We start from the raw sequence: 15,032 nt of genomic DNA, 5'->3' as shown, positions 1-15,032 counted from the left end.
ACCAAATACTCGAGTAAATACTTTGAAGTGAACCACTGGCAGTATAAGTTCACCCCGGCAAAGCAGGAAGGCTCAGCTAGTATAGCACATAAACTATAAATGACTCTGTACTATATTTAGTGATACAATAAAACTATAGTTTTACTTTCCTCTGTGGTATGCATCTGTCTGTTGGGGATAGGATATTTTTCACTATGTAGGGACATTTTCACTCCAGTCTTTGGAAAGAATAGACATACAATCATCCTTCGACTTACGTCGGGGGGTTCTGTTCCATCCGGCAAGACATAAGTCGGTTTGGACGCAAGTCAATACATTAAATCAACATAGTTATAGAGGTTAGGGACTTAACCGTAATAAGTATACTGTCATTTTAATTTTTAAACCTTATTATAAAACTGTACTCTGCATTACTGCCACTATAAGACAGGAGAATAATCACCCAAATCTTCCTCCACAATCACATCTTCATTATCTTCCCTATCCGAAGGGCCAGGCTGCAGCTCTTCTGGTGTAACCTTTGTTTGTTTGTTTTTTTTATGTAAATGTCCAATGTGCTTATTCCTCTTCTTCTTTTCATTATAAATTTGTTTATAGCAAACAAAGGCATCATGTACTTTCCTTTCTACTAATAAGTAGCAGTCAACATTGGGGTCCATGTCCTCAACCATTTTGAGAACATTGCTAACTGCAGAGAACATTTCTGCAAGACCCTTCACTGTGAATTGTTTAACTACCTCTCCTTGTTTCTCTTTTTCCTCTTCCTTTTCTTGTTCTTCCTCTTCTGCAACACATTGCTCCTCTAGTTCAACCAATTCTTCATTGGTCAACTCTTCAGGGGTACTTTCTGTAAGTTGAACTATGTTGTCATCAATCACTTTGAGAGTCAGATTGTTTGCTAGGCTTACCATTTCTCACTCAATTTACAAAGGTCTTCATTTTTTTCAAAACTTCCAAAATTGTGCACAATTTTTTTAATGTCTTTTTCCATATGCCATTGAGAGATCACTTCGTCTCAAACTATAGTAATATTTTTAATATGATAAATATTGAATGCTTTACAGAATTGCATGAGAGTCTGGTCATTTCCTTCAGTGGCAGATATGGCTTGTGAAAAAGTTCTCCATAGATAATAAGCTTTAAACACTGCAAGAACTCCTTTATCCGTCAGTTGGATCGATAAAGTAATGTTTGGAGGGAGAAGCATTACCTTGAACTTAGTGAAGATCACTGATTTAAGACAGATGACTTGGAGCATTATCTAGAATTAATAAAATTTTTAATTCTACATTTTCTTTCACACAATAGCTTTTCATTTCACTCACATAACAGTTGATTAATGCATCTGCAAACAATTTTTAAGTCATCCATGGCTTCTTATATCTCCGCTAATGAACTGGAAGAGTATGCTTCCTAATGTTTTTGAAGGCTCGTGGATTCTCAATGTGCCATATCACTAATGGTTTCAGTTTATATCCAGCCACATTACCCCCCCCCTAACAGAATCGTAACACGGTCTTTAAGAGCTTTGAAACCAGGCATATATTTTAGCTTTTGTGGATAAATGTTCACTCAGGCATTTTTTTCCCAAAACAAGGAGGTCTCATCCATACAGAGAAAAATTATTTGCTGTGGCAAATAATTTTCCTCCATAATAATTTTATCCAATTTCTCCACAAACTGCTTGGCAGCATTCTCATCGGAACTTACAGATTCACCATACGTTTTCACATTATGCAGTGCAAAATTCTGCTTGAATCTCATGAACCAACCGGAAGAAACGTTGAATTCATAGTCGAAATCGGGTCCTGCTTTCTCCTTCAACATGTTGAAAAGACTTGGTGCCTTAGCGGTTATGGTCATAGTGCTAAGAGATATGTGCTTTTGGTTCAGGTCCTCTATGCATGATGGAGGTAGCTTTTTCAATCAAAGATAGGACCTTGTCATTGCTTCGTCACTATTGTTGAACTTCCAACTTCATTTCAAGATCAATTGCTCACCTCTTTTTCTGTGATTCTTCACTAGGTTTTTTTGATCGGGCATGCAGGGGCCATGTTGCACAAAATATCCTGAAATATTTAACGATAAATACACAAATGACCTAATTTTTAAACACAAAATCATCAGAGAAACTATTGAAGCTGGTCATTTCCTTCAGTGGCAGATATGGCTTGTGAAAAAGTTCTCCATAGATAATAAGCTTTAAACACTGCAAGAACTCCTTGATCCATCAGTTGGATCGATAAAGTAATGTTTGGAGGGAGAAGCATTACCTTGAACTTGATGAAACTGAGAAACTGTTGAAGCCACATGCCGACTACCGAGGGAGGTTGCTGCTGAATGCGTTGTTACCACTGCATTGTTGCTAAAAAAAAACTTTTTACTTTATACTCGCTTGCATCTTGTTCAAAAGTATAGTCGAAAATATTATTTATTCCCTTATGGGATCATGGACGTAAGTCGAGGGATGACTGTAGCAGAAATTCATCTATTCCTGAATAAAAATTAATCCTTCTGTGCTGCAGATATCGGAAATTATTTATGTATATGTTGCTATGTAAAAAGTGCACACTGAACAATAGCAAATAAAAGAAAATTCTTAGGATACAAAGTAAAATATAAATGAAATGTATATACAAACAGGCATAACAAGCACAACAAATTGTACAAGATGATTTGCTGCTCCATCAGCCTACACATATTCCTGACATGCCTAGCTGAATCATCTGATCAACATTATTAGTTCATTGAATAATTCCCTCCCTATGGTTATTTACTTAGTTACCAATGTATATAGCCACTGGTTTTTTTTGTTTGATATTTATATTTAGCAACAAATATCTTTCCTCTCCTCATAATTTTTATTTAATTATACCAATATTAAATGCAAACATGAATGTCTACAGGTTATAGGATCGCATGTAATTTTCTCCACCCAGTAACTTATTGAATGCACACATATAATACCACAGCTGTAAATTATTAGTAAATGCTTTTGCCTCTAATGCAAGTATTTATATTCACACTTGTTCTTTCTCTCTCTCTCTCTCTCTCTCTGATGTTTGCCAATCATTCTGTCAGTTCACATATTTGTACCTTTTAGTACTTTAAATATACCACTGAAATATAGGATTCTTCTTAATTATTGTTTTCTAATACATCCCTGGAGTGTATGGGGTGTCCAGGAGAGATAATACCTCTCCGCTAGGATGGTTGCACATAATTGTGGTTCATCTGGATTGGTTCTCACTGGACACTGCTTTCACTTATGGTTCCAAGAAGTTACTGTAAACTGGTAGTGACCACACCCCAGTAAACTTTGTCGATCCACAGGCTAAACTAAGTGAGGGTAATCAGATATGGCGATTTCAAGAAGTATAGGTATAAAATTATTTTTAATTTATTATTCATATTATAAAATGTATTATTTAAATAATTCAACATACGGGACATATGCGATGTAAGTATGGTCAACCTTTTATGGGCCACCAAAAATGTACGTTTGGGCCATCAGCCCACACATATTCCTGACATGCCTAGCTGAATCATCTGATCAACATTATTAGTTCATTGAATAATTCCCTCCCTATGGTTATTTACTGAGTTACCAGTGTATATAGACACTGTTTTTTTTTGTTTGATATTTATATTTAGCAACAAATATCTTTCCTCTCCTCATAATTTTTATTTAATTATACCAATATTAAATGCAAACATGAATGTCTACAGGTTATAGGATCGCATGTAATTTTCTCCACCCAGTAACTTATTGAATGCACACATATAATACCACAGCTGTAAATTATTAGTAAATGCTTTTGCCTCTAATGCAAGTATTTATATTCACACTTGTTCTTTCTCTCTCTCTCTCTCTCTCTCTCTCTCTGATGTTTGCCAATCATTCTGTCAGTTCACATATTTGTACCTTTTAGTACTTTAAATATACCACTGAAATATAGGATTCTTCTTAATTATTGTTTTCTAATACATCCCTGGAGTGTATGGGGTGTCCAGGAGAGATAATACCTCTCCGCTAGGATGGTTGCACATAATTGTGGTTCATCTGGATTGGTTCTCACTGGACACTGCTTTCACTTATGGTTCCAAGAAGTTACTGTAAACTGGTAGTGACCACACCCCAGTAAACTTTGTCGATCCACAGGCTAAACTAAGTGAGGGTAATCAGATATGGCGATTTCAAGAAGTATAGGTATAAAATTATTTTTAATTTATTATTCATATTATAAAATGTATTATTTAAATAATTCAACATACGGGACATATGTGATGTAAGTATGGTCAACCTTTTATGGGCCACCAAAAATGTACGTTTGGGCCATCAGCCCACACATATTCCTGACATGCCTAGCTGAATCATCTGATCAACATTATTAGTTCATTGAATAATTCCCTCCCTATGGTTATTTACTGAGTTACCAGTGTATATAGACACTGTTTTTTTTTGTTTGATATTTATATTTAGCAACAAATATCTTTTCTCTCCTCATAATTTTTATTTAATTATACCAATATTAAATGCAAACATGAATGTCTACAGGTTATAGGATCGCATGTAATTTTCTCCACCCAGTAACTTACACACATATAATACCACAGCTGTAAATTATTAGGAAATGCTTTTGCCTCTAATGCAAGTATTTATATTCACACCTGTTCTTTCTCTCTCTCTCTCTCTCTCTCTGATGTTTGCCAATCATTCTGTCAGTTCACGTATTTGTACCTTTTAGTAATTTAAATATACCACTGAAATATAGGATTCTTCTTAATTATTGTTTTCTAATATATCCCTGGAGTATATGGGGTGTCGAGGAGAGATAATACCTCTCCACTAGGATGGTTGCACATAATTGTGGTTCAGATGGATTGGTTCTCACTGGACACTGCTTTCACTTATGGTTCCAAGAAGTTACTGTAAACTGGTAGCGGCCACACCCCAGTAAACTTTGTCGATCCACAGACTAAAAGTGAGGGTAATCAGATATGGCGATCTCAAGCAGCAACTGTATTCAATGAATCAGGTGCAAACTATGCCTGTACTCCATGTTAGGAGTGGCTGAATTCAGGTCAAGGAATGGTGGTTGACACTTGTCGAAACTTAACTACTGAAATTGAATGAACTCAAACCAACCTAAAGATGCATGCCGGCTCAACCATCGTCCAGTCAAACAAGGGTCGTGCCCACTATTAGGAAACCAAGATAATGAAGGTGAAAAATATGTTATTGGAACAAAACATCGCCTAGTAGACAGAAAAAACATAACAAGCATAGGAACACGGAATGTAAGAACCCTTCACCAGGAAGGAGCATTGGAAATACTATTGCATGAATTAGACAACTGCAGATGAAAAGTGATTGGACTCTGTAAAACCAGATAGACTGGAAAAGGAGAATTTCACCATGAACAGTACAAAATTTTAACTTCAGGCAGGGAGGACAAACACCAAGACGGAGTAGCACTTATATTAAAACCAAAAGCTCAAAACTCTCTATTGTCTTACAATCCTATCTCAACTAGGATAATTAAAGCAAAATTTAAAACATCATTTGGATCATTGACTATTATTCAAGTATACTCACAAACTTCAACAGCATCAGAAGAAGACATTGAGGAGTTCTGTACAGTTCTACAAAAAGTAGTACAGGCGATATCAAGTCAAGACCTCCTAATTGTAATGGGAGACTTAAAAGCCAAAGTAGGCAAAGACTGGGATACCTGGCCACGTAGTTGGACAGTTTGGGTATGGAGAAAGTAATGAACATGGTGAAAGACTGCTAAATGTCTTCTCAAATAATAGACTAACAATAACCAACGCTCTCTTTAAACAACCAAAACACCAAAGAAAATGGGCAGATATCATCATATAGACCAGGGGTGGCCAAACTTCTTTGACCGTCGATCCCTTCAAGAGTTTCTTGACTTTTTATCGACCCCCTCTATTTTACTATTACGTAATTATAATAGCACAAGCAAAAAAAATAATGCTCACGTGAGTTTTTAGATTGTTTATTTTATAGTTACAGTGTTTATTGTATGTATTATATAGTATATATTATTATATTGGCTTAACGTCAAAGGGATACGATTTTGTTTTTGACATCCTTCTTAACATTACATATTTGATAGGAGGGATAAATAATATGTAAAATATAAAATTTAATTTAGATAACAAAATAACAATAATACAATCTTCCTTATATATATGAAAATAAGACTTAAATAAAAGAGCCAATTGGCTTCACTTCGGCGATGTAACATTATTTAAATGAAAGGGTATATTAAATCCCACATTCGGCATGAAACTCTTTGATTCCGATCTTTGAGTTTCTTATTTGGCTTTGAAATAATGTGGGATTTAATATCCCCTTCGTTTAAATAATGAAAATAAGACTTTTATTAACTTAGTATACAATTTACTAACATTCTCAATGTAGAGGGTGTGCTTCGTGACTCTTGACAAGATTAGAAATGTTGAGTTCAAAATTAGTAAGTTTCAGCTTTAAATTGCCTCGGAATTCTGTATCTAGCCTATTTCTTTGTTTTGTTAAAATGGAATTAACATGACTGAAATCAGCTTCAACCATGTACGTGCCGGCCGGGCAGGAACCACCGACATCCGTTTTGGTAAATATGTCATTTTAGCCTACTTGATTGGCCTCCGTAGCTATTTTCATGACCTTGCTCCATCTTATAGGTCCTATTCATGTCACTGTTCCCACGATTCACTATTAATTGCATTGTCATTCAGCCATGGAGGTAATCTAAGTCAACCGAATTAAATATTACCAATACAATGATGTCTTATATTTTTCTAACGACCCCTGAGCCCGAATCGACCCCTAACAATGTTATATTGACCACTTTGGCGACCACTGATATAGACAAACCAAGCATATGGTCGACTGTATTATTGTAAACCAAAGATGAAAATCAAGTATCCTAAATTGCAGATCTTTTGCTGCAGACTGGATCAGACCATAAGCTAGCATTAGCAAATCTAAGAATAAAGTTAAAATCTGATAGCACTTTTAGAGTCGAAAGGAGACAATGTAAATAAACTACATGACAGTACTATTCTAAGAAATATCAACTAGAACTAGATAAAAACCTAAAGGAACTACCAAAACAGAATATAAACATTGAAGAACATTGGTGCAAATTAAAGGAAATATTAAAATCAGCAGAAAATAAAATAGGCTACACAGAAAGAGAAAGTAAGAAGGATTGGATCTCGAATGAAGTAAAAAGGTTAAGCAATCAAAGGAAAAGCATGAAATAAAAACAGAAATGAATATAATAAAGTAACCAGCGAAATTAGAAAACTAGTTAAAAAAGACAAAAAAAAACTGGTTAGAAGAAAAGTGTAAAATGGCAGAGAAGCTATCAAAAGAAAATAACCTCCGTGAATTATATAAACAAATAGACCAAATGATTAAGACACAGACAACAAAATTATAATGATCAAAAGCTAATAGACAGAGTAAACGAAACAAATAAAGGACAACTAATAGAGAGAGTAAAACAAAAAGAATGTCCAGATGGGAAAATACTTTAGAGATTTATATGATAAAAACAGCTCTCAGGATATTATTATTCCAGCCACTGAAATGGAAGAGGAAACAAATATCTTTTTGTTTCCTCTTTACTTGTACTGTCCATGTGCTATTATTTCTTTACCAAAGAAATAATAGCACACAGCATAGATCAACTTAAAACTAGGAAAGCACCTGATATTGATCAGATACATGCAGAATTCTTAAAAGCAGTAAAGGTACAACCTTTGGAACCATTAAAAACATTATTTGAAAGGATCTATAAAAATGAAGCAATACCTGTTGATTGGACCAAATCAGTTATAACTCCTATATATAAAAAAAGGAGACAAAACAGAATGCAATAATTATAGATGCATTAGCTTCCTCAGTATTCCAAATAAGTTTTTTACTAAGGTACTCCAAAAACAAATTAAGTACATAACAAGCATTAGGAGAAGAACAAGAAAGTTTCAGACCAGGACGAAGCACAATTGACCAATTATTCATCTTAAGACAGCTAATAGAAAAGATGCTAGAGTACCACCAAAGTTGCTATATAAATTTCATAGACTTTCATCAGGAATTTGATTCATTCATAAAATTCATTCTATGGGAAACCATAAAAGAATTCGGAATCCTCAACAAAACTATAAAAATAATAAAGAATCTATATTAGAAATCTGAAAGCAGTGTGAGTGGAGGACACCTTAACCAACTGGTTCCACACAGAGGAGTAAGGGATGCAATCTGTCACCAGACCTGTTAAATCTTACACTGGAAGAAGCAACCAGTAAGGCCTTAAACAAAGAAGACTCTGGAATCAAAATATATGGGGGAAAATATGGCAAATTTAAAATTGCAGATAACATTGCATAGTTGCAAGCAAGGAAGATCTACAACAAATTTCTGATAAAATAAAGGAAGGCATAAAATTTGGATTAAACATAAATATAGACAAAACAAATATTATGCAAATAGGAAAAAGAAACACCAATCTGAAAATTGAAATTGATAGTAAGAATCTAGAGCAGGTAGAAAACTTCACCTGCCTCAGAGGAGTAATTGAGTAGAATGGTGAAATTACAAAAGATATAAACAGAAGAATCAGTCAAATTTCCTAAACTTTTGGACGACTAAATAAAAATGGAGGTCAAGCGACATCAAACAAGTAACGAAAGTAGAATCTATGAGACAATGGTCCTCCCAATACTTCTCTAGGGAAGTGAATGCTGAAATCTCAAAAAAGCTGTAGAGAAAATATTATCAACTACTGCAATGGGTTGGCTAAGAAGATTACTTGGAGTATCTCTGCTGGATAGACTAAGAAACTAAGACATAAGAAAACAACTAAAACAAGAAATAACAATAATAGACAACATCCAAGAAAGAAGACTGTGATGGTTTGGCCATGTGATCAGAATGGAAACAGAAAGGCTACCAACTAAAGCCCTGTATACAATGATGGAAGCTAAAAGATCCAAAGCGCAGCCCAGAATCAGATGGATAAACAAAAGAGGACCTCAAAACCAAATTACAACAACAAGCAACACCAAACACAGAATTGTTCAGACTCTATAGGGACAGACAGAAGTGGAAAGAGTTCATTTGGTCTCATCATCATCCACATAGATGATGGAAGACAAGAAGAATATATCCTGGGAGTCTCCATAGCTCAGTTGGTTTAAATGAGCCCTTTGGTTAGAAAGACCCTGATTTGAATTCTGTCGATAATGTGAGGAACTTTATCAGAGTGTTTTCAATAAAATGGTGAGTTAGATGAGTCTTATATGGAGGTGGAGGGTTTTTACTCCTGGAAATTCAGGTTTTTCATCACTCAAAACAGGTAAACTGGCCAAAAGAACACACAACATACAGACATAGAACACTTTGGAAATAAGGATTAACCACCCTATTCTGTCACATTTGGTTTTGAATATCTGCACAATGAAGTGTTGGGTTTACATGTTAGCATAAATTAGAGAAGAAGGAAGGAATATATCCTGACACAAGCACATTCCTTCCTCCTACCCTCTGCACAGATTTATATAATCAAACAACCCATCACAATATTTGACTCCATTGATATGTAAACAGGACAGAAGAAACATCTTGTCCTGCCACAAAGATACAGTTGGTCTGAGAAGATTCTTCTCACCACCCCAATGCAAATGTGTTAATGTGGCAAAGTGCACGGTTATGCACCTTCGAATGAAAAGAATGAAGATTACATAGTATGTATTGCATTCACAGCATTGAACTGCAGGAAATTGATGAGGCTAGGAATTTAAGATGATGGTAGACAGGGAGTTGAAACTCATAGGGCATATTACAAAAGTGAGCAGAATAGTTCAAAGAATTACTTTGATGTTGACAATCACATTGACAAGTGCAGAACTAGGGAGTTTATTATTCTTCCCTATTTGTAAGGTTTTGATATGCCATTTTGAGCACAGATTTGTTTGCCTGGATTTCTTGGGAATGGGGAGGTGATTGAGAGGATCCAGAGAGAGAGAGATGAGATGAGATGAGATGATCAATATGCTGATAAATCTGTGGAGTGCTCCCTATGAGAATAGATTGAAGGTTATGAGTTGCAAAATTTAGTTGCCAGGGCAGAAAGGAAGAGATATGACCTCATGGAATCAAAGACTCATCTGGGAGGTCCTTTTATCACACACACACATCTCATCATATCATGTCTTAAACACACTCAAACTCCTTGCAGACACCACACTCTCAGGTAAGGCATTCCGATCATTCATAACTCTGTATGAAAAAACCTGCCTCTCACTCCCCTACTCATACCCTCTTTATACAGTTTCCAGGGATGACCTCTGGTTCTCCCCTGATCTCCCACTATTCTCTGTAGAACTTCTCCACCATTGATCCTATAACAACCCCTTACCAATTTGTAGGTCTCTATCATATTTCCTCCTCTCCATCCTGTCCACCAGACTCTGCAAATTACATCTTCTCAATCTTTCCTCATACTCGACATTCCAGAGGTCAGAAACTACCTTAGTCAGTCGCCTTTGGACCCTTTCCAACATCTCTTCATCCTTCTGAAAACCCCGGTGACCAAATCTGGGCACAATAGTCCATGTGTGGCCTAATCAAAGCCTTATACAATGGAACTCCCTACTTCTACACGTCAGTGTCCTCTGCATCATTCCCAGAAGCCTTTGTGTTGTCTTCACAATTTTGGCGATGTCCCCCCTAAATTTTAGATCCTTATCTAGTATTACCCCCAGATCTCTTATTTCCTCTACCTCCAACAATATATATTCTCACCAAGCATAAATTCTGCATCCCATCTTTGTTTTCCAAATTTTAAAACCTTACATATTGCAACATTGAACTCGCATCCCCATTTCCATGCCCAATCACTCAATTTATTCAAGTCTTCTTGTAAGGCCACAACATCTTCACTACTCTTTATGGTTCGTCCGAACTTTGCATCATCTGCAAACACTGAATATCTCCATCCAAATCTTCGCCAATATCATTAATATACAAGTTAAACAGTAATGGCCCTAAAACAGACCCCTGAGGCACTCCACTAGTGACTTTCGTTTTCCTGGATATCGCACCCCCATACACAACTTGTTGATACCTATCAGATAGCCAGTCTCCAATCCAATGCACTAATCTAATATCCAACCCCATCTGCTCTAGTTTGACTGTCAACTTATCATGAGGTACTCTATCAAAAGCCTTTGCAAAATCCAAGTATATTACTGTGTGTCCTTCTCCTCTGTCCAAGGAAGCAGTCACTTTATTGTAATAAGTAGATCTAAAACATGACCTCTCTTTAGCAAATCCATGCTGTCCATCAAAGATAATACCATTGTTGTCAACCCAACTCTGGATCTTAGTTCTCACAAGCTTCTCCAACAACTTAACCACAATACCTGACACACAGATAGGCCTATAGTTGATGCTTGAGTTCGATCACCTCCTTTATGAAGTGGCACAATCTTGCCCTCCTTCCACTCCTTAGGAACTCGACCAAGTACAAGACTCATATTAAAAAAATATGTCAAGGCAGGTGTCAACTCCCTGGCACATTCCTTCAGAATACGTGGTGATATATTATCAAGTCCCACAGCCTTATTTACATCTAGTTTACTCAACTCCCCAAACACCTCTTGCTCACTTACAGTCAGTCTCTCCTCCCCATCTTCAACTGCTCTCAACCTCTCCACGAAGTCACATTCACAAGATTGAAAGATCTTTATGAACTGCTCATTAAGTATCTCCACCACACATTCTGCAACAGCTGTCTTTATACCATTTTCTCCAATCAATGTCATCCTTCCATAATCATTCTTTCTTTTGCTGGCTACATATCGAAAGAACTCCCTAGGATGCTTTTTGGCTTCATTAGCTAACTGTTGTTCATACCTCTCTTTATCTGCTCTCACCAACCAAGTCACCCTCCTTGCCTGGTCTTTGTAGACCTCATAAAATTGGTTATTTCCACTTCTCTTATGCTGCCTCCACGATGCCCTTTTTCTCTGTATCGCATGCTTAATCTCTTTATTCATCCATCTTACACCTGCCTTATTTAACCTTCTCACCCTTGGAATACATTTAGACATTGCATCTACTAGATAGTTTTTGAAAATCCCCCAAGCTGCATTGATCTCTTTTCCACCTAACCCCTCATTCCACACTACACCCGCAAACTGTCTTCGGAGCTCTTCATAATCACCCCCTTGTAGTTCCACATATACCCTTTTCCCACAGGAGTCCTCACACTGCTGGCAACCACCCAGGCAACCATCCTTATAAGTTACTAAAGTTGTTAATTTCTTTCATATTAGTCTTACAGATTGATATGAAAGAAATTTTTCAATTCATAACAAGTGAGGAAAGAACAAGGGATCGATCCTGAAAGTTATATAAGAGTGTTGTTAGTAAGGGTTTGAGAACTAGATTCTTTGCTTGAGAGTAGTAAATGACTGAAGTAGATTGCCAGAGGTGGATGTGTGTTCTAACAGCAAATGAGTTTAAGAAGAGGTATGATGTGTATTGTGTGAAAGAGCAGTTAGTGTAGACCTCCCTCACTGATTCATCTGACTCCTTGAAGATGCCTATGTAATAATAATATTTGTAAATTTTACTCATATTTCTGTTAATTTGTTAATAAATATACTATATAATAAAGCTTAGTTTTATATAATCATTCTCTATTTCAGTTTCAGAACCAATCACTTATTAAGTTCAGCAAAAGAACCCCATCAGCCATCAGAATCATTACCAGTATGGGAGAGTAGTCCTATTGCTAAAGAACATCCTCAAAATAATGCATTAAATAGCATTCATGACACAAATTCCTTAATGCTTACTTACCAACTACAAGCTGAATTAGATAAAGCTGTATCTAAAGCATTCAAATCAGGTAAAATAAACATTTTAAAATATATATGGTAATCCAGGTAATCCAGGTGCTCTTTACAATTAATGATACTGATGGATCTTGAAAGTTGTGTTGTGAAGTGTCATAAGTTGAATTATGTTTCTTTTTACTGAATTGTTAAAAATTAAATTTATATTCCTATATTTAAGATTATCGTACTTACTTTTGGTCTATGAGTACACTTTGAGAATGTTGCTTTTGGTAGAAGAGTAAAAAATACTTCATATTTTTCTTCTAATCAATATTGTATTTACATTAAAATCTTTATTCAATGAAAAGTTGAATAGCTGTTGACTGCTTTAATATTTTTCTTGATTCATTGCCCATGTATCAAGAAAAATAGCCAAAATATTAAAGGTAGTTGACATAAGAACAGCCTTCAAAGCATTCAACACTTTACGAAGCTTTCTATGCTCCCCTAAAGAATAAGTTTCATTTTATAACCATCTAGGTGTATACCAGATTCCTTGTTCTTTGAAAAGATATATGTGGGTCAGACTGAGAGAAGTTTCTAAATCTGCATCAAAACACATATAGGCAATGTTGAAAACAAAAGGGAAGAAAAAAGCAGACCTCGTAGCAAGCATCCTCCATGCCCCACATAGAATGGAATTACTTCTACATGTTGTTCAAGGATCTTCTGGGGTTATTCACTCAAAAGACACAGTAAATAGAAATCAAGGAATGATCCTTCACAACATCTGGAAGTCACTAATTAATATGTGTCACATTAAAGACCTTTCCTATGCCAGCAAACATATACAGAGTTTACACAACAGTGTAGAGACTTGCATAACATGCCTAATGATACTTGTGATTAAACTATTGTTTCAGTCTTTTCAACTTATAGATATTAACTGCTGTTGGGAAATGTTTAATTTTTTTGTTGGTTTTTACTTATGTTAAGCAACCAAAAACAAATAAAAAAATGAAGTATTTTTTACTTTTCTAACAGAATGCTGCTGGCCATATAGACAATGTAACTTGTAGAGGAAATCTGGTATGAATAAAAAATGTATACGAGTTTAAAATGTAACCTTGGTAGTTATCATTCAAGCAAATCTATTCGTAGTGAATAGCATACAAAACATATGCGGTGTGTCGGTATCATAATACTGATCTTGTACAGTGATAAAACTTCCTTATTTATACTTGCCACTGTCCTCCTTATTACACCATCAGCATACTGCATAGTCTTCAGGACTTCTGCAGTTTGAACTTCAGGATTCTGTTGACCATCCTCCTCATCTCCAGATCCCAAATTATTATTATTATTATTGCACGGGCACCTCCATGGAGTCCTAAGACTCACTGTGGGAGACCCAAACCATCAACACAATATATGTTATATCTCTCCTTAAATCCATTAACAGATAGAGCCCTCACAACTGATTCAGGTAACTCATTCCATTCATTCACCATTCTCCAAGCAAAAAATCTAGTCCTCACAACCTTGGTAACCACACCCTTACCCCAACTTCCAGGTATGATCTCTTATTCTTCCTCCTCTAGCCAAGTGCTAAAACATTTTCCCCGCATCGATCCTATAAAATCCTTTAAGTAACCTAAATGTTTCTATCATATTCCCCTTTTTTTTAACCTATCAACCAACTTTTACAATCCACAGACCACTCACTATTTTGGTCACTTGCCTCTAGATCCTCTCCATCACTTCCTCATCCCCAAGAAAACCCCCAGGTGACCAGACCTGAGCACTAACAGCAGTAGTCCAAGCACAGAGCTCTGCAACACATCACTAGTCACCTACTTTCTCCTGGATTCTGCTCCTCCATATACTACTTTTTGGTATCTTACCATCAACCATCCTTTTATCCATATCACCAGTTTCATATCCATCCCCATTTGTTGCAATTTGTGTAACAGAGTTCCATGTGGTATCCTGTCAAATGGTTTTGCAAAATCCAACAGTATCATCATTTAGCCATTCCCTTTATCCCACTCAGCTATCACTCGATTATAAAAAGTTAGTAAATTACTAAGGCATGACTGACCCTTCACAAAGCTATGTTGCCCCCCTCATAAAGTATCATGCTG

General features: G+C 36.0%; 1 protein-coding gene across 2 annotated transcripts in view; it reads left to right on the top strand.

Annotated features, from left to right (window-relative positions):
- Positions 1-15,032, top strand: part of LOC150099370 (uncharacterized) — a 462,639-nt gene that overhangs the window by 432,596 nt on the left and 15,011 nt on the right. For both annotated transcript variants that reach the window (XM_090403434.1, XM_090403433.1), the window contains exon 32: positions 12,757-12,959. In XM_090403434.1, the coding sequence (XP_090259560.1) occupies positions 12,757-12,959 (203 nt within the window). The remainder of the gene's footprint in view (positions 1-12,756; positions 12,960-15,032) is intronic.

This window comes from Typopeltis vanoorti, chromosome 14 (assembly GCF_054136105.1).
Source record: "Typopeltis vanoorti isolate ZY-2024b chromosome 14, IOZ_Tvanoo_1.0, whole genome shotgun sequence".
Lineage (NCBI taxonomy): Eukaryota > Metazoa > Arthropoda > Arachnida > Uropygi > Thelyphonidae > Typopeltis > Typopeltis vanoorti.
Note: the sequence above shows the minus strand (reverse complement) of the source record. Positions and strands in the feature narration are given on the sequence as shown.